This window comes from Lemur catta, chromosome 26, assembly GCF_020740605.2.
Source record: "Lemur catta isolate mLemCat1 chromosome 26, mLemCat1.pri, whole genome shotgun sequence".
NCBI classification, from domain to species: domain Eukaryota; kingdom Metazoa; phylum Chordata; class Mammalia; order Primates; family Lemuridae; genus Lemur; species Lemur catta.
Genome location: NC_059153.1, coordinates 4,026,526 through 4,047,750, shown reverse-complemented (window position 1 = coordinate 4,047,750; position 21,225 = coordinate 4,026,526). Strand labels below are relative to the sequence as shown.

Sequence of the window (21,225 nt, the reverse complement as noted above, 5' to 3'; positions counted from 1 at the left end):
CCAAACAAAAGAATATTCTTTTTTTTTTTTTTTTTGAGACAGAGTCTCACTCTGTTGCCCAGGCTAGAGTGAGTGCCGTGGCATCAGCCTCGCTCACAGCAACCTCAAACTCCTGGGCTTAAGGAATCCTCCTGCCTCAGCCTCCCGAGTAGCTGGGACTACAGGCATGTGCCACCATGCCCGGCTAATTTTTTCTATATATATTTTAGTTGGCCAGATAATTTCTTTCTATTTTTAGTAGAGACGGGGTCTCGCTCTTGCTCAGCCTGGTCTCAAACTCCTGACCTCGAGCGATCCTCCCGCCTCGGCCTCCCAGAGTGCTAGGATGACAGGCGTGAGCCACTGCACCTGGCCAAAAGAATATTCTTTAGCTAGTTCAATTTAAAAAATAAGTCACTCTTTCCACTTAGACTTTGTGACCCCAAACCTCTAATATGCACATGTGTGTGTGATAGATCAGGATACTCCACTGGGCTTCTGGAACTTCCGAATGAAAGAATCACAGGACAGCCCTGGAATTGGGAGCAAAGCCGTATTTTTCACCAAGTAGCTATTTTCCTTGAGAAGCATCTCCTAGCGTTTGCTATTAGGCCTTGGTAGAGACTGAATATCTGGTCATGGGAAATGAACCGTTTATTGATCTGAGCCGCCCATCTGAATTAGATGCTCTCTGATTGACCTATCTTAAAATTCAGACGTGCATGGCGGCTGTCCATCACCCAGTCAAAATGGCAGACATAAGACTAGACTCAAGCAAGCTCTAAGGGTGCAAAAAAGTCTCACGAGAAAGAGGCTCAAACTCTCACACTAATCTCGCTGCAATGCTACCTCTCCTTAGACCCACGGACGTAGCCTAAAGGGAATTTCTCTATGGCCCAGGGAAGAAAATATTTGAGACTGACTTACTGATGATTATGCATAACTGACGCAGCAGTAGAGCTCTCGTCGCTGTTGGCCGCGAAGGACAAGTGGGAAGATAAATCTTCCCAGGAAGCAGAACTTTGAGCAGAGCATCTAGTTGCACATTTTGCCTGGAAGGAAAGATACTCTCAGTGCAGATTCATTTCCCCACCCTCATCGTTGTTCCTCAATGAGTTCAAGGACAAAATGGCCTTGGTGACACAGATAATGGCCATGCATGGGCTCAACCACACGAGCTTACCCTCACCTGTGCAGATCTGACCACTGCCACTATCGATCGAATGCTTAAAGTGCCACCAGCAGAGATGCTGTGCCCCTGCGGGACGGGGTGGCATGGCTGGCCTCCCGTGGACTGATTGTATTGACCTCCTTTCACCGTGGACTCGCAGCAGTTCTTCTTTCTAGAATGGATACTTGCTCTGGGTGTAGATTGTACCTCCCTGCTATGCTGCTGTTAGCAGCAAATTCTGTGACTGCTCACCGAAGCCTAATTCACCCACAGTCATCCATGCAACGTTGCTTCTGGCCGAGGATGTTGGGGGCCATTTCCCACGGGATTCACTGGGCCTGCCATGGCCCCAGGAGCAGCTGGCCTTGTGGAATGGTGCGATAGTATATCGGAGACTCGGTTTCAGAGCCAGCTGGAGGACATTTGACGAGGCAGAGGGTGCTGGTCTAGAGAAAATGGTCTATGCTTCGAGTCAATAACCTACACATGGTGGTGTTTCACCCAAGGACGGGTCACGTGAGTCCGGGCATCAAAGGAGAAAAGGAGTGGAATCTCCCACACTACTCTCCCCCCTCCTTACTGAGAGGACCAGATTTACAAGATTATAAATCTAGCCTCATAACCAGTTCCCAAAATAGGGACTATTACCCATATTTATCGTTCCTTGCTTGTGCGGTAGTGCATGTGTTCATACATTCACCCATTTCTTTTTCCCCCTCTTTCTGTCGGCTGTTACTTAATATAGGCTCTGTTGGTGGCGATTACCTTTGTAGTTCAGTCTGTGAATAACTTGGACGTAGCTTTTACAAAACTGTTACCGAAAATCATGTTCTCTCTCTTATTTAAAATAAATAAGATGCAATGACTTCTTCCTAGAATTAAGTTCCAAGAATAAGTCGGCATCGATGAATGAATTTCCACGCTTCCCTTCACTGGCTGATGAGAACTGGACAATCCAGCCCAGGTCTCTTTCCATTTGGTTTTTCAGGAAGTTCAGAGCTTCTGGTAAATTCTATTGTGATGATACCTCAGGTTTCCAGGACGTTGCCTTCTGCCTGTATTCTACATGGTTTCTGATCAGCATTTTTCATTTTAACTTTTTCTACACTGGTTTATGTTCACTTTAACAGTGCATGTCGCCTCGATTCCTGTATGTACTTAAGTAAATACAGAAGTAAATAAATAAGCCCTGCCTTCGGTGAAGCAGTTCACGGCTGCCCACAGCAGCTCGGCCACACAATGGCCTGTTCATTCAACCAACATTTATTGAGTGCTTACTGCGTACCGACATGACAGTCCTGTCCCCCCCATACTGTGCATGTCCTTGTGTCCTTGACCATAGCTTTTATTTCATGGCAGATGCCCCATTGGAATCCCCACGGGTGACACTTTGGGGTAAGATGCTGCTGCTCTTATGTGTCTTCCAGAGTCAATTTCTGATCGTCCCTCGCTCCCGTCCCCTGAAGTCTACCTGTCATCAATGGGTGTCTTAATATCCAAGCCCACTCTCAGAGAACATCTTACAATTTCATCATTCTCTAAACACTTTTATATTTACCGTGTCTTAGGTCAACTGCAACCTCATAGATTTCAGAAGCCACCCAAAGTCCAAAATTGCCTCATCCCGTGGGATGTGAACTTTCTTTGTTTTGAAATAAAGACACAAAACACATGGAACTTGGGCAAGGGCAATGCTGTCAGGGAACACAAACTTCGTACTCTCTGGAAAGATGTGCTCCTCACTGGAATCGGTAAACTAGCCTTTTAGTTACAAGTCAGCCTCTTGAGAGTTTGGTAAAAATAAATAGATTGGGCTGGACCCGATCTACTCATCTTTTCTCTTTTTCTAATCTTTAGGAGTAATATTTGTGTCAGATAGGCACAATTGCCCGTAAGTGGTTGGCTTAGCTTCCTCTTCTGGTTTTTGAAATTGATCTTTCCTTCTTCCCGCCTTCTTGTTCTTCCCCAAGTGCATATATATGTTTACCCTTTCACCCATTCGACGCTTCTGTAAGCACCTACTATATGTCAGGCACAATGCCAAGGATAAAGAGATGAATACAGCACAGTTCCTGGACTCCAAAGCGCACATGTGGCCACGTCAATGTGTAGATAATAATTACAGCCTGTGACAAATGACAGCGCAGAGGCACCATGGAAGCCCAGCGATGTCCCTTCACCTGACCCACACACTGAGAGGCTCTTTGGGGACAGTGACCCTGCTTTATAATGCAGCGAAAGGTCATCAATCTATCATGATGGGTGAATTGCTGAGCTCTTTCACAGCTGAAAAAGAACCAACAAAACCTCTCGGGCCAGAGCACGACCGGGCACAGTTTTGCAAAGTCACACTGGTTTTCTCACAAATCCAACATATACGTAGTTGTGTCTTGGAACGACAAAACCAGTACTCCAAAGTAGAATTTTAAGGAAAAAAGCAGTATTGCTCAAGCAGGGTACATAGATTTTGTAAAAGTACCAAAGAGCTCCCTTAGGAGCCCTGAATGCCCAGCGTGGCGTGCTAGAAATCTCCATCAGCCAGTGGAATGATGTCAATAAAAGACAGTCATTGGTCCCTAAAGCATTGCCTTGGGGAGTGCAAAGAACAAACAGGCCACAGTGGCAACAAGCTAGCAAGGAAGGATATAATTATTTATCAGATCAAAAGCTGTGGATTGGATACTTTGGACATGCAGAATGCAGATAATCAAATAGTGTTACATACGCATATTCTGATACAGTAACATTTCTGTACCTCTCAAGAGACTTCCCAAGAGAGCTATTTCTGTTTCCTACTTGATACTCCTTTCTCTTGTATCAGTGACTAGCAGCCAGAGTGAACACTCAGCCAAAATGTTTTTTTTTTTTCCAGAAGCCAATGCTTTCTTGTCCCTGAACAATGCGCATGCCTGCCCTAGGGGGGGTGGTGGGGGTGGACTCAGTTCAGCAGACAGATTGATAATCCCTTCAGCAGCAACCTCGTGTGTCAGCTAAGAATCCTTTGGGCCTGGTGTCATGAATGGAGTTTATGAACGTATGGATTTTACTTAGTCATCTCTTCAACTAAACAAAAAACCACTGCTCTCTTCTCTAGAGGGTCATTGCTTCAGATTCTCCCTAGCCAAGTTCGCCATCTACAGGCCATAGGGTTCACAAATTGCTTTTAAGGTCTGCCGAAGATGGCATGTGAGCATTATTAACACCTGCCTCCTACTCGGGGAGTTTATGCTGCCAGCTGTCCATTGATGCCACAATTGATCCCTACTTGTTGCATAGCTACTGTCTGGTTAGGTATTTACTAGACCCTTCTTTTACATTTCCCCACCCCTCAGCGATTTATGTTAAAAAGGTAATGGTGTTTTAGTGCCATATTTGATTCACTCGCTTCTGGTTAACATAGACATACACTTTTCATGAAGGTTTTTAGTACAAAAGCACAAACAATCCCAATAATACTCACCATTCACTGAGCACTTAACTTGTAACCAATGAATGCATTGGGCACTTTTGTTTAATGTCTGTCTTCCCCCCTATAATATAAACTCCAAGAAGGCAGGGAATGTGTTTGTCTCCTACAGCCTCAGTACCTTGAATAATTTCTGGCACATACTAGGTGCTCAAAAAAATATTTGTTGTTGTTAAATGTTGATAAAAGCAGATATAGGCTGAATATGGGCAACCTCTCTTACTTGCTTAATTCTATGCACCGCTTACTGTTGATAAGCTGGAAATATCTGTTTTATTTCAGCCTGCTTTGAACATTTCTAACGTTCAAAAAAGATAAGATACCTTTTATTGTCTTTGTCAAATTCTCTGTCTACACTCTTGAAGAGACAAGAAAGAGCATGCTTCATTTTAATTCATCTTCTAATCTTTTTTTCCTTCAGACTCATGTAAAATTTTCAGAATTTCTCCGAGTGTGCCAATCTTCATCAATCTTACCAGAAATTTCCACAAATCTATTGCTAATACTTTGTTGCATTACAAGTACATCATCGGATTTTCTGAAAATTTTGTGGCAATGTTTACGTCATAGTTTCTGGCTCAGAAAATAAGTCAATTCTGGATGTTAATTAGGATGCCAGCAGCGACAAATGTTTGCTGTCATTCACGTGACACTAGGTCTTGCTGCTTTTCTGCTATTTCAGAGCCTATAAATTAGTTCTTCTTTCTAGCACCTCACTGCTGCCCTCTTCTGGTGGCATTTAGCAGCACGTTTATAAGCAATATCACTTTTAACTAGATTTTAATTTTACCTATTGATGACAACAAATACGACACTCTACAGAACAAAAAAGGTCTGCATAAATTACAGGACTTAGTAATGACCTGGGGAAATGGAAAGTTTTTGTGAAACATTAAAATAGCAATGCATAGTATTCACCCGACCAATTATCTTTTTTGAATTTTTTCAGCAAAAATCCATTAATCTTTTTGAATTTCATCTTACGAAAAATTCACTCATCTACTGTCTCAAAGTCTGATGTTTCAATATAGCAATGATAAAAATTGCATTGGACTGGCCGGGCGTGGTGGCTCACGCCTGTAATCCTAGCACTCTGGGAGGCCGAGGTGGGAAGATCGCTCGAGGTCAGGAGTTCGAGACCAGCCTGAGCAAGAGCCAGACCCCATCTCTACTAAAAATAGAAAGAAATTATCTGGCCAACTAAAATCTATACAGAAAAAATTAGCCGGGCATGGTGGCGCATGCCTGTAGTCCCAGCTACTCAGGAGGCTGAGGCAGGAGGATCGCTTGAGCCCAGGAGTTTGAGGTTGCTGTGAGCTAGGCTGACATCATGGCACTCTAGCCTGGGCAAAAAAGCGAGACTCTGTCTCAAAAAAAAAAAAAAGGGAAAAAAAAATTTACATTGGACTATGGTGGAGGAAGAGCTTGCAAACGAAACTAATAGCGTAAATAGCATGACAAGGGTATGTTTTAAACTGTGCGAGGAAAAAAATATCTATCAAATTCTTAAAGTATTTTAAAATGGTTGAACATTAAGAGAAATATTGATAATTCAAAAGAGGCTTATCTATTTATTAAATGCTTGTTGGAATTTTCCCCTTGCAAACAGTGTGGTGGTTCTGAACGTGTACATGGTCAAAGCCTTTGTTCATGTTGTTCTCTTGTCTCCTTCCTTAATCTCGGCACACAGCCTAGAGACCACAATGTCTGCCAACCTCACCTCATACACATGGCCTCTTGCTCCCTATTGCAGGCTATGTCCCTCCTCAATTCGGACCTCTAGACCCCAGGCTGGTCTTCCTGCCACCTGTCCCTCTCTCAATGTCTATACTCTATGCATCACCTGCTGCCAGACAGCTTCTTAAAAAGCTGGGCTTTGTCGCTTTCCCACTTAAAAACTCCAGCTGGCTTGTTGCTGCCTACAGAGTGAAACCCAAACTCCTGAGCTCGGCAGGGAGGGTCCAACTGCCATGCCCCGCACTACCTACCCTCAGGGCAGCTTCTGCCGCTGTGAACTTGCCCTTAGTACCCTGAAATCGTGTCCCCAATGCTTTGTTTTCAAACCCATGGCAGAGACTGGCACATGCTCTATCATCAGTCAGTTACTTAAGTGTCTCAGTACACTGCGACCCCCGCGGGTGACCAGTGTCTCACTCATGCTTTTTTGTGTCCCAGCATCTGATGCCATAACTAGCACACAGCTGAAGCCCAATGCAGGTGCGTGGATGGGCCCATGAATGAATGAATGATTGAATGTTCTTCTCCCCATTTTTATCTAATGAAATCCTCAGTTTTCAATGCTTAGGTTATCATACCACTTCTCTAAAGCCTTTCTTTCTTTCTTTCTTTTTTCTTTTTTTGAGACAGAGTCTTACTCTGTTCCCCAGGCTTAGAGTGAGTGCCGTGGCATCAGCCTCGCTCACAGCAACCTCAAACTCCTGGGCTTAAGCGATCCTCCTGCCTCAGCCTCCCAAGTAGCTGGGACTACAGGCATGCGCCACCATGCCCAGCTAATTTTTCTATATATATATTTTTTAGTTGTCCATATAATTTCTTTCTATTTTTAGTAGAGATGGGGTCTCGCTCTTGCTCAGGCTGGTCTTGAACTCCTGAGCTCAAATAATCCTCCCGCCTCGGCCTCCCAGAGTGCTGGGATTACAGGCATGAGCCACCGCATCCGGCCTCTAAAGCCTTCCTTGACTCTAATCCAACAGAATTCATTTCTATCGCAGTATTTTGTTCATGTTCCAGTTAGCTGTATACACTCCTATGTCCTGTGTTAGGTCATAAATGCCAAAAGCAACCTTGGGGAGTGAAAGGGGTGGAAGCTTTGGAGGCATTCAGAGAACCCTGGGTTTGTCACTCAGCCCAACACTCACTATCTGTGTCGCCTTCAATATGTAGCTCAGCTTTTCTGAAACGAATGTTGGTTCCCTCATCTCTGAATGGGGCTAATACCACTTCCCTCCTAGGCCTGGTGCCCAGATTACGTAAGGAAGTAAAAGTTCATGACACGTATTAGACTGTCGTTACATTTTAGTATTTATTCTCTTCCCCGAGTGTAAAGACCCTATTTAACTTATATCTAGGTTCCCAGGACTTCAAAAACTGTAGAGACTCAGTAAATGTTTGTTGAGTAAATAAATGAATTCCAGAGTTGTAGTTAGTCCAAAGTAATATAATTATATACTTTAAAAAAGTATTTTAAACTAATATAATTGGGCTTTTATCCCTTCCTCTATCCACTTAGCATAAATATTTCATCCTAAAACTCGGAAATGTCTCACAATTTTATGACTATAGTATCTAAGTACTTGTAGTTTGAGGCATAATATTTTCAAAGCTTTCAGTTCTACTTCATTTGTACATTTCCTTTATGTAGTCATTGGAAGAATATTTATGAAGTGTTTAAATAATGAGAAGTCATCTTTATTTTGCAGTGGTATAAATATATAATAATGATAAGTAAGAAAAAGAAAAATATTAAAATTATTCATATAGCATGATAGCAACTCTTTAAAAAATCATTGAAAACCACTGACATATTTTTACAGAAATAGAGAAATCTGTCCTAAGTTTCATATAGAATCTCAAGAGACCCTGAATAGCTAAAACAATCTTGAAAAAGAAGAAAGTTAGAGGACTTACATTTCCTGATTTCAACACTTACTACAGAGTTATAATAATCAAAACAGTATTTCTGTCATAAAGACAGACACATAGACCAATAGCATAGAATAAAGAGCACAGAAATAAACTATCACATATGGGTCAAATGATTTTCAACGAGAGTGCCAAGACCATCCAATGAGGTAAGGACAGTTTTTTCAACAAATAGTACTGGGAAAACCAGGTATCCACATGCAAAAGAATGAAGCTGGATCCTTACCTTTTATACAAAATTTAACTCAAAATGAATCAAAGAGGCCAGGTGTACTGGCTCACACCTGTAATCCCAGCCAAGGGATTGGAAGGCCAAGACAGAAGGACTGCTAGAGGTCAGGAGTTTGAGATCAACCTGGGCAACACAGTGAGACCCTATCTCTAAAAATAAAAATAAATGGATCAAAAACCTAAATGTAAGAGCTAAAACTATAAAACTGTTAGAAGAATACATAGGGAGAAAGCTTCATGACATTGGATTTGGCAATGACTTTTTGGATATGACACTAAAAGCACAGGTCACAAAAGAAAGAATGCATACATTGGACTACATCAAAATGAAAAACTGGGCATCCAAGAGCACAATCAACAGAGTGAAAAGAAAGCCTATGGAATGAGAAAGAATATTAGCAAATCATATATCTGATGAGGAATGAATATCTAGCATATATAAACACCTACTACTCAACAACAGAAAACCAAACAACCTGATTTTAAAAAGGGCAAAGGACTTGAATAGACATTTCTCCAAAGAAGATACACAAATGGCCAATAAGCACATGAAAAAGTCCTCATCGTCACTTATGGGACGGCAAATGAAAACCACAATGAGATCCTACCTTCTACCTATTCCGATGGCTACCAAGAAAAAAAAAAAAAAAAAAAAGCAGAAAATAACATATTGGGGAGGATGTGGAGACATTAGAACTCTTGTGCCCTATTGGTGGGAATACAAAATGGCGCCACTGCTATGGAAAACAGTATAGCAGACCCTCAAAAAATTAAAAATAGAATTACCATATGACCCGGCAATTGCACTTCTTAGTATATACCCAAAAGAATTGAAAGCAGGGTCTCTAAGAAATACTTGTACACCCATGTTCATAGTGACATTATTTGCAATAGCAAAAAGGTGGAAGCAACCCAGGTGGCCATTGGTGGGTGAACAGAGAAACAAAATTGGTATTACATACAACGGAATATTATTCAGCCCAGTAAGGAAGGAAATCGTGACACATGCTATAATATGGATGAACCTAAGGACATTATGCTAAGGGAAGAAAGACAAATACCGTGTGATACCACCTCTATGAAGTACGCAGAGTAGTCGAATTCATAGACAAGGAAATTGGAACAGTGGTTGCCAGGGGTCAGGGGAGGGGGAAGAGGGAAGTTATTGTTTGATGGGCACAGAGTTTCAATCGTGTGAGATAAAAAGAGTTCTGTGGATGAATGGTAGCAATGGTAGCACAGCAGTGTGAATGAATGTACCTAACACCATTAAAATGTACACATAAAATGGCTAAGATGGCGCATTTGATGTTATGTGTATGCCATCATAATTTAGAAAAATTGATGAAGCATAATCAGAAAAAATCAAACGTTGAGTGTTTGCCTCTAAGTGGCACTTTTCCAGTATTTTCCCCTTCTTTTCCTATTTCTTACAGTGGCTATGTATTGCTATAATTAGGAAAAAATAACTTAATTCAAAAGTTTCAAAAGAAAACTTACCCAAAGTCTGTGCTCATTAGATTTCAATCCATTCCTGATTTTGGAGAGCTTTCTACCTAAGAAAAAGACATTAAACACAGAGACATTTGTTATAATTACAGAACAAACACAACAAGGAATAATCTCTACTCTTTATTTCTTGCATTATGCCATAAGCATTGTTGCATGCACGCTATTTTTTTTTTTTTTTTGGAGGCAGAGTCCCACTCTGTCACCCTGGCTAGAGTGCCGTGGTGTCAGCCTTGCTCACAGCAACCTCCAACTCCTGGGCTCAAGCGATCCTCCTGCCTCAGCCTCCCGAGTAGCTGGGACTACAGGCGTGCGCCACCATGCCCGGCTAAATTTTTCTATATATTTTTAGTCGTCCAGCTAATTTCTTTCTATTTTTTTAGTAGAGACAGGGTCTCGCTCTTGCTCAGGCTGGTCTCGAACTCTTGACCTCGAGCGATCCTCCCGCCTCGGCCTCCCAGAGTGCTAGGATGACAGGCCTGAGCCACCGCGCCCGGCCACATGCACGCTATTTAAGATGTCCAGATAAGAAAATAAACAGGAAGAAGCCCGTGCACCTGAGCTCCAGATGGGAGTGGAGAAGTTATCATCAGTCTCCATCACTTTAGCTATACAAGGAAGAGGAATGTCACATCAAAGCAGACCAGATCCTGTCCACAGTGCTTCTCTGGGGACAAATTTGTTTTGGTTTCCTCCCTTCTTTAGGAGGGGATTTCAAATTTCTTCTTAGGCTTTTGCAATAGTTCTGCCATAAAGAAGAGAAACCTCACCCTCAGAGATCTCTCATACGAGTATTAGCAGCACTAAGTAAAACGAAAATAAAAGGCCTAGAGGGAGACAGAAGCAAGTATTACGGACAGAGATGCCATCACAATGTGGCACAAAATCCTCTTTTCTGGGCCTGCCTCTGTTTCTACCTCACCCGCCTGCAAATCCCAAACGATGTTAAAGGTTTTCATTTGGGGCTTTGCAAAGTCATCCAGAGCCCGAATTTCAAACACTGAACTTTCTTAATGAAAGCACTCTTCTAAACAGACACACCAAGGAATTTCATTTTTCTAGATGCTTCCTGTGCAAACAAGGTGTCTCCGTGCCCAGAATTCCTGTCAGTTCTTCCCACGGGTGATGAGTAATTCTAGCGCCTTATCTATCTGTTTCCTGGCAAAATCACTGATGTCATCATCAAGTGCTAGTTTCTATTATCACGGCCATAAAAGTGCCAGCTTCTGTCATCAACATCCTATGTCCTAGGCAAAAGCCCTAGGAATATTATTTTTAAAATAAATAATCCCAACAACCCTTTAATGCTTTAATCAAACCTCTGGATTCAGTGACTAGACCAGAATGGTCTAGTCTTAAATGCTTTAAGAACTTTGCTATTAAAACCTTACAAAAAACTGGCTCATTTTCTCGTTTTCAGAATAACTGGGGTTTACAGTTGTAGGTGGCCCTTCCCTCCTCTGTCCCCACTGTCCCCCTACCCCGTCCCCCCCACCCCCCTCCCTTTTCTGGAAATTTCTTCTTAGAACTTTAAATATAGACAAGATCAGGAGGTGGAAACAGGGCCCACCTGTCTACGTAATCTACGATTTAAGAAAACACTTCCTCATACATTAGACCATCTCCTGCTTTCTGTCATATAAAGACTGATACTCACTTTTACCTCCAAGAAGAGGAAAAACCACTTTCAGGCCAGCAAATCTAACTCTGCAGACAGTTAATTATAGTACAATCTCTCCGAAATACACTGTTTCTCATAAACAGCCTCAGTTTCAGGAAGTAGAAATTTGAAAGAAAAAAAATCCCATCCCTGTCTCAGGGGATGGTTGTGTAATTCAACGCCCGGGACTTTCAGCAGTTTTGAACCACAAGACACACCCCTTTGGGAACTGCTTGGCTGAAAGGTATTCTGGGAGTTGTATTACTCCAGAAAACTTCCTCCTCTTAAGGAAAGTGCAAGAAAAAATTTCTTATTTGGGCTAAGAATGGAGATTCCCCTGAGAACCAAGAAAAGAGAATGTCAGTAAGAAACAATGAACATGGCATTGTTTTGCTCTATTATCCAAAGACAGACTCACATTAAGGTTTCATTCTGTGCTCTTGGAGTGCAGAGTGAGCTTGTCACAGGGAAGCACATATTACCAGGTTTATTTGATTTGCAAAGCCAAGTTAGCACTTTTCTGATAGAAAATCTGATGGGGCTCATTGGGTTGACATTGGGTCACGTGGTGCACATGGCTCTTCAGTTGAACAACTCAAGTCCGCAGCTCCAAATTTTGCCAAAAAAATGCCAAAAGTACACGAGAGGATTTAAAACTGTTTATCAAAATATATTTTACTAGAAAGGTTATTGATGCTAACAATATTATTTTAATTTTCTCAATCCTTTCTGAACCTGAACGAAGTTTTCTCTAGAGTGAAGGAGTAACAAGTTTCATTAATCACAATCTGATATATTTTGGTAAAGCCTTTAGTATACTTCCCAGAAACTGAGAGAATGAATGACTGGGTAACAAATCCTTGGGCAGTTTGAATGGTTTCTAACAAAATAGCAGGAAATAATTAAGTAGTCAGCAGCTAGACCATGCAAAACATTTTTTTTTGATAGATCACTATGTAATTCGTAATAGATGACCTTAGAAAAAGTTCAAATAACCCAATAGCCTTGCTATCACAAAATTCTTTCTATCTCTATTTATTTATGTAAACGGTTTCTCTCTTCTTCTACATACGCATTTTTGTAGAAGACTATTTTATTGTAGCTATAAGTAACATTCATCCATGAACTAATTTTTTAAAACTCCATAAATCTCATTGAGAAATGCATTTAAATGAATTTTACTGTTTAATTTTCTACAAAATATAACATTTTAGGCCAGGTGCAGTGGCTCATGTCTGTAATCTTAGCGTTTTGGGAGGCCGAGGTTGGAGAATCACTTGAGGCCAGGAGTTCGAGACTAGTCTGAACAAGACAGTGAGACCCAGTCTCTACAAAAAAAATTAGCCGAGCATGATGGCACACACCTGTAGTCCCAGCAATTTGGGAGGTTGAGGCAGGAGGATCGCTTGAGCCCAGGAGTATGAAGTTGCAGTGAGCTATGATGACGCCATTGCACTGTAGCCTGGGTGACAGAGCAAGACCCTGTTTAAAAAAATATATATATATACACACATATAATTTTATTTTTGTCTTTTTAATCAATTATGAATAAATAGTATTTGTAATGCACAACTCAATCTTTAAGAAAGTTTAATACTTAAAGTCTATGGTCACAGGAAATAAAAATGAGTAGTTGTAAGTGCAAGAGAAAGTTTCACAGATTAAGGCCACTTCAGGACCAAAAGATGGATTTGTCAAAATGACACAATCACATTGAAACCGAAAGAAACTTTCTTTGTTCCTTTTCAAAAGGGGAACCTGCAACTAGGAGGGCCTCAAAACTGATTTTCAGCAACTGATTTTCATCAACAGATTGGAAATGGTAGCACATGCTGGAAGTATTACTTTCTTCCACCTGATGTTACCTTGGCCGAAGTACTTTCAGACTTTAGTAATTTGCTTGTTTAAAGATAAATCATAGCCTGAGATGAGAATATTTGTAGAAATTCTTTCCTGAAATGTCTAGTAACTTTTCATTGCATACTTAAAAGTCCTACTGTGTTTAACAGCAAAGACATTTTCATTATTAAAGAATGGCAAATGTTTTTCTATGAAAGCTCCCGTTACTATGTTTGTTTAAACTTTGACCTTGAATAGAAATAAAACAAGTTAAATCTGTATTAAGGCTGTAAAATAATCTCTTCTTTTAAAAATAACTGTTTTTCATGGTTTCACACAAACAGTAAATAAGCACATATTACAGATTGCTTTGCCTAATTTAGATATGAGTGATTTCAAATTGCTTCTTTTATAAATGTCCCCTGGTGATGTTCAGAAAGCTCAATAAATTTGAAAGTAGAGGAGAAATAAACACGTTTCTTTTTTGCTCTGGCCCTATCCAAGCTTTTAGAAGTTTTCTGGGCCTTTTGTCCGTTTTCAAAAAGTCTTGGGCTTAAGACATGGGCCCCTACATCAAGTGAGGACAATTTGCCTTTCCTAATCACCATGGAAAAAAAAGAAAAAAAAAAAAAAGTCTTGGAAGCCAGATTGCTGTGAATGTCCATGCCTGTTATTTGAAAAGAAATAACATAGACAGGCAATTCTAGCCATGAGCAAGTGACCCCTCAAACCTGTAAGGAACAGAAATTGTCAAGTCGCTTGGTTGTTTCTCATTTTCCACGAGCCACCTGCAGTTTTAAGGTCCATTAACCAGTTGTCAGAGGAAGACAATTGTTACTGACATTAGATTCTAATATAGAATGAAGAGCTTATTTAAATCTCACTTTGGGTCATTTAGAAAATCAAGTGAAACCTTAAGTGAAACAAAGAAAGAACAATCTCCAGCACCTTGAATTTTAGCAACTGTTGCCCTTTTCTCTATTAGTATTATTAATAATTAACCCCTACCTCTATAGTCCTTGGCAGTTTATAAGACATTTTCACATCTGACTTGATTTCATTTGAAAGATCAGAGATCGGACACTCCAATTCTGATAATACTATTTTATTGCACGAGTTCATAGGCGTTGTCGAATTGCGGGTTTTATCTTCCACCTGCTGTAATGTTCTTCAGCAGAAAGAAGATACTCCGGGCTGTCCCTCTTCCCGAAAAGAAATAGTAAATGTTGATGATTAATGAACCAAATTGCAGCCCTTACAGGAATCCACCTCACTTTTAGGTGCACCCTTCCTTCCCCATGCTTGCTGTTCCCGGTTGTACCTAACTCTCCAGGGTCCAAACCTGACCTCTCCCGCAGAACTTTATCAGGCGAGGCATCGATGTCATTTTATTGCCACCGAACCTGGACCACAGACATGCCACTCTCCTAACTCAAGGACAGAATAGGTACAAATGAGGGGGCTTCCCGTTCATTGTCACCCACCAGCATTGGGTTTTCCAAACGCAGAAGTGAGGCACTAAGACCTGAGCCAAGTTTTGTCCTCCTTCCTCTGGTCGCAGTCCCTTCTCTTCTTAATACAAGGTTCGCACTCGCATCTCCTTCTGACACCTTTAGGCTCTCGGCCACGTGTATTTCATCCAGAACCTTCTCCCTGGGGCAGAGGGTTACTCAGGAACCTTCTGTGGAACCCCAGACCCTGGGCATGGCGTGAGAAGTCCCCTCGGGTGGATGGGGCAGGGCAGGAAGCGCCTGGCCTGCGGGGGACACGGGCGGGACAGCCTGAAGCGGGTTCAAATCCTGCGCCTGCTCTTTGCGCTTCACGATGCTTAAACCACTCTCTGGGCCTCAGTTTACTCATCTGTAATGGGGACCCACTCTGAGTCTCTGAGGGTTGGATGAGCTCGTGCATGCCACGCACCTGGCTTGCTTGGTACCCTTGGAGTCACCTGAAGATTAGTTCCACGCCCCACCTGTCCCCCGCCCCAGGGCCACTCTCGTTTTGGGGGAAAGTCGCCCTTAACGGTGCAGAGATCCAGTGTCCCCTCCGTGCAAAACCCAGCTCGCCAGGCACGTGCTCGGCGGAGAGGCCACTTGTGCGGGCAGGTGCGGTCCCTGTCGCTGCCGCGCGGGTCACACAGCGGCGCAAAGTCCCCGGGGCCGGAGCGCGCTCAGCCCGCCGGGGCGGGACGTCCCCGCGCGTCCCCGCTCGGTCGCGACACGCCCCCTTCCTGGCTCTGTCCCCTCTGCGCGCTCTTGGGCTCACACGGGGCCGGCGGAGCAGCAGCGCGGGCGCGGGGCGGTGACCGTGCGGGACCCGGAGCCTCCGCCTGGCTGTCGCCTGGCTGTCGCCTGGCTGTCACCTGGTCGTCCCGGTTGACCCGGTTCTGAGCCGGGAAAGCAAAGCCGCTCAGGAAGGTTCCCGGACCCCCGGGCGCAGGTACCTGCGGGGCGGCGGGCGGGGGTGGAGGCAGTGGGGACTGTCCCTGCGATGTCTGTCCCCCTGGGGAGCGGCTTGGTGGCCTCGGGGTGTCGCACGCAAAGCCATCGCGTGGCTCGGCCCCCGGTGTCCCCGAAATCGCAGACAGCGTGACCCCAGCTTTACAAAACACATGAATGTTTATAAATGGGGGGGGCACCGGGAGGAAGCACTGGAGGTGCGGGTGTCGCCGTTGTGCTTTTGTGTCCTTTGCAAAGGCTGGTGCCTTGGGAGAAACGTCACCATCCGTTGTTTTCTGGCACTTTCTCAAGCTTTCGGATCGAAAGGAGGAATTTCCCACGTCCGCTGGGGACCGCAGGGCGGACGTCCGCAGCCACCGGGGGTGGGACTTGCGCTTTCGAGTGTCGGGCCCAGGGGACGGGGGGGCGAAAGGCGACACCCGCGCGACAAACGTCCCGCTTTCCCCTAAGGTTGGTGTTCGGTTGTCACCAATTATTTTTTTTTGCAAGACCTGTGACTTTTAGTAAGTTTGGATTCTGCCGAACAGCGCTCTACATAACAGAGTTGTCACAAATGTCGTGGCAGCCACCCTGCAGGGTGACCGTGTTGACAGGGGTGAGGCCAGAGGTGAACGGTGTCTCGCCCCTGCTCCCAAGTTCCTCTTCCCCTCGTGTTCGCGCAGGGTTTGCGGTTTGCTGGGGAGAAAAGCCACTTGGGGAGGACAGAAACTTCGCACCTGCAAACGCCCAAGGACAGACTGTCTCTCGAGAACATCCGTGGGGGGGACCCAGGAGGGGACACAGGTGGGAGGATGAAAGTGAAAGTGTTGGAGGGGAACCTTCCCTGATACATTGTCCAGAGCAAACTCCAGTGTTGCCGGCAGTCAGTCTTGCTTTCAAAAAACAGAGCATGAGCTGCAGTTTGGTCACCCAGGGCCACCAAACTTTCTGTGAAACTGCTCAGACGTCTGGCTCCTTTTAGGAAAAATATCTGTAGGTATTTTTGTTCTTGGCATTCGAAGACCAAACACCCTTCTGCGAGGCGAGGGTGGTATGTCTCTACCTTGGCTTTGCAGGACGGTAGAGCTCGTGTGTCTGTGTGCATGTACACACATGTGTATGTATGTGTGTGTGCATGTGTGTGTGCATGTATGTGTGTGCATGCATGTGTGTGCATGTGTGTATGTGTGCATGTGCATGTGTGTGCATGCATGTATGTGCACATGTGTACTTGCATGTATGTGCATGCATGTGTGCACGTGCATGTGTGTATTGTGTGTGCATGTATGTATGTGCATGTGTGCGTGTGTGGCAGGGCAGGGGTGGGAGGTGGAGGTATTGTTTGCAGGCAACACCTCTGCACATACGCACTCTTCCTTCCCCTGAGAGGACTTAGGAGCCTCCGCTTGAATCTAACCCTTCTCTTCTCAGCCTCCCAGGATGTGAATACTTCCCGGTGTCGGCACAGAGCTGGACACTCAAGAATGTGGGACCCAGGCATTCTGTGCTGTGCTCCAGAGACAAAGCCCCTGGTAGCGCACCTGTTTTTTTTTATTTTTATTTATTTTTGAGACAGAGTCTCACTCTGTTGCCCGGGCTAGAGTGCCATGGTGTCAGCCTCGCTCACAGCAACCTCAACTCCTGGGCTCAAGCAATCCTCCTGCCTCAGCCTCCCGAGTAGCTGGGACTACAGGCATGCGCCACCATGCCTGGCTCATTTTTTTCCTATATATTTTTAGTTGTCCAGATAATTTCTTTCTATTTTTAGTAGAGACGGCGGTCTCACTCTTGCTCAGGCTGGTCTCGAACTCCTGACCTCCAGTGATCCACCCACCTCGGCCTCCCAGAGTGCTAGGATTACAGGCGTGAGCCACCACGCCCGGCCTCAAATCAGCATAATTTTGATACCAACATCTAATATAGATGGCAAATAAAAAACCATAAAACTACAGATTAACCTCACTTAAGACTGTTGACCCCCAAAACCCCAAATGAGTACAAGCAGACATAGTCCAGTAGCACGAGCATGCGAGGGTCGTCTGAGGAATGCGGGCAGCACTCGTACTTGTATAGTTTACCACTGCACTAAAGTAAACGGAATTCTATGCAGCTGTTAAAGAATGAGGTATACTTATATATGCAGATAAGGAAAAAAAAAACCCATCCCTATGTATTGCAAGGATCAGAGCTAAACATACTATGTTTCTGTTTGTGTAAGGAAATTTTTCTCTGTAGAGAGATGTGTGTTTGTGTGCGTGTGTGTGTGTGAGTGCACACACAGTTATGCTTGTTTTGTAAAGAAAATTTCTGTAAAGATGAAAGCAGTTTCTACCATGATTGACTCCACGAGAGGAAGACAAAGAGTTACAGTGGGCTGGGGAGGAGAGACATGTTTTTTAAATCCTTTATGACTGTTTGAATTTTTAAATCGTGTGCATGTCATTTTAAAAAGATAAATTAGTTTTCAAATAGCAGTTCCATGTCAGAATAACTGCTCAAAAATGTTAGAAACTCATTCTTCTATCCTGTTATATGCCTATAAATACTGCACCAATTATCAAAGATCTATGTAGGGAAGTGGAGGTGGTGGGCAGCTCAGGGCCAGCCACTCCAAGAGCAATGCAGCTAATGGCAGTTAGATTTGCTGTTGGTGGTTAAGGATGGTTTGTCCACCCAGTCACTAGGAACCATTCATAAAAAGAAATAATTCCAATAGCAGTGCAGGCTCTGACATTTAGAACTACCTCGTGAAGATTTATTTTTTTCAAAGTATGTAGTGTCTAAATTTTAAAATTATAGAATAAAATAACCATTTAAAGCATTTATTATTTTTAATCATTTACCTATTAGAAATCTAACTGAAGACATAAAGGATAAATGTTACAATTATTTGTTTATAATTATTAAATTTCTTTAACCAGGTTTCACAATTCGTAATACAACTAATGGTAATAAATAAACGCTAGGTTTTTTTTATGTATAGATCCTCTGAGGGTATTCAAACCAAAAAGGATTTTTTATGTCCTGATTTTCTTTTTAAAACACAGCTGTCGTATTTTCTCTGGGCCCAAGTTACTCTATCTAAATGAGAAAGGAACTAAGGTTTCCTTATGCTGTCCCCAAATAATTTTATTGTCGATGATCATTCCTTGTTATTGTCCAGATTGTAGCATGGTTTTAGAATCAAAACTAGACATGAAAAATAAAGAGATGGGAAAAGGTAATACACCAATTGTCACAGGGCTCTTGGTATAAGATTTCATATATCTGCTAGTTAATTTAAAGTAATCTATGTGTTTTCTTAAGGTCTAAATAAATCACCTATCAGAAGTTGCTCAGCAGAATATTAGGATCAAAGCTCTCAACGCCTCCAGTACAGGCAGGAACTAATTTTGTGGTTTAATTGTTGCAGGTGGGTCTTGTGCACATCATGGCCAGTTTTGAAGATGCTGACACAGAAGAGACAGTAACTTGTCTCCGGATGACCGTGTACCATCCCGGGCAGCTGGAAAGTGGCATATTTCAATCGATAAACTTCGGTAGCCGACAGAAACTCCCTTCCAGCGCAGTGGTGAACTTCGGCCGAAATTCTAAGGCCTGTCTTTATACTTTTCAGGACAAACAGGTTTCCCGAGTTCAGTTTTCTCTGCAGCTGTTTAAAAAGTTCGACAGCTCCGTTCTGTCTTTTGAAATTAAAAATATGAGTAAGAAGACCAGCCTGATCGTTGACAATAGAGAACTGGGCTACTTAAATAAATTGGACCTGCCCTACAAGTGCATGGTCAGGTTTGGGGAGTTTCAGTTCCTGATGGAGAAGGAGGATGGAGAGTCACTGGACTATTTTGAGACGCAGCTGGTTTTTTCTTCAATATCGCTCTTACAAGAAAACAACTGGCCGTCACACACTCCCATACCCGAGTACGGCAGTTACTCATCCTGTTCCCCCCAAAGCTCTTCTCCTGAAGAAATGGATGAAAACGAATCCTGCACACAGGGCCTGGGATGAGAAACACGAAGGATGACGAGCTCTGTAGACGCTTTACAGACACGGCTTACTAAGAGTCTATTAGTGCAGTCAATTATAGTCATCTGCTCTGCTGTCAAATTTGGGATTTTGTTGTATCATTTTAAAGTCTGTACATTATATTAGTCATCAACTTAGTCACCTGTTGCCTTCTTGGATCTACAACGAACCTGTGAGGGTTAATGTAAAAAAAAAAAAGAAATCCTTTGTGATAAAACAGTGTTCTCAAAATAAGGTTATGTTATTTTCTCTTTCTGCTTGATTTTCGTCCTGTATTTTGTTTTGTTTTTGTAAGGAACCGTCTCTGGGTTTGGTCACGCCATTTCACAGCAGCCATTGGCTTTCAGGGTCAAGGCTCCAAGCTGGTTGTTACTGGTGTTTGTAGCCTGTTGGTACTTGCAGTACCCGAGTCCCGGAATGCATTCTGGACTAGTGTCTGTGTGTCATTGTGGTTTGAGTATGGGAAGACCTATTTGAGAAATAATACCTTGCTTTTCTATGATTTTCTTTCTATAGCATTGTAGAGTGTTTATTCCTACGATGTCAGTTCTCCTTGTCTATATTCATCACTCAAAACCGATATGTAAACATTTTAAAGAACCACTGTGTTTAGAATTTTCTTACCAAATTTGATGTTTGATTTTTATGTACTAAATACAATTTTAAAATTCCATGAAACATTTTTAATAGCATCCACGCTCATAATAAAGTCTAAATGTAATTTGCTAACCATTTTCTTTGAAACTCTTTCTAAAGAAGGGAAAGAACTGTTCTTAAGCCACTTCACATAGGTAAATATATGTGAACATTTATAATAAATGCCTAAATATTTCTAAAATTTTATCTTCAGAAAAAGTTGTCTTTATTTAAAAGATTCTCATTCAACGCACTTTCACTAAGGTATGTTAAATAGATAATGGTAACCATTTAGTTAAGTTAAATTCTAGCATTATCAGGTAGTGAGGCTCCCTGTACAATTTTCCAGGTAAATAAAAAATTTCCTGCAGTAAGGGTCCACATTTTTGTAACAACCTGTTTAAAATATTTTAAAAACTCTCCAACCTCTTACAAAAGAAGTTTTAAACCTTTTCTTGATTCAGACACTGGTCACTCGTGGGCTGTAGTATATGACGTCCATTCCCCAATCCTGGGACTATTCCAGTACAGTGACACATTTGTTACCACACAAAGTGGCCTGAACAACTATTTCAGTTCCTGTGTCTAGTTTTCCTGCTTATTCCCTAT

General features: G+C 42.7%; 2 protein-coding genes across 2 annotated transcripts in view; one reads left to right on the top strand and one right to left on the bottom strand.

The window, feature by feature from the left end:
- The window catches only part of ALPK1 (alpha kinase 1), a 92,739-nt gene extending 80,923 nt beyond the window's left edge, over nt 1-11,816 (bottom strand). The window contains exons 1-2 of the mRNA XM_045537492.1: nt 11,677-11,816; nt 10,011-10,066 (exon numbers count right to left, since the gene is read on the bottom strand). The gene's annotated coding sequence lies outside the window, so the exon portion shown is untranslated. The remainder of the gene's footprint in view (nt 1-10,010; nt 10,067-11,676) is intronic.
- A 3,949-nt stretch (nt 11,817-15,765) lies between these two features.
- Nucleotides 15,766-20,799, top strand: TIFA (TRAF interacting protein with forkhead associated domain). Its single transcript, XM_045537491.1, has 2 exons — nt 15,766-15,957; nt 19,369-20,799. Exon 2 carries the CDS (start codon nt 19,387-19,389, stop codon nt 19,960-19,962), a length of 576 nt encoding a protein of 191 aa, XP_045393447.1. The 5' UTR covers nt 15,766-15,957; nt 19,369-19,386; the 3' UTR covers nt 19,963-20,799.
- The last annotated feature ends 426 nt before the right edge of the window (nt 20,800-21,225 follow it).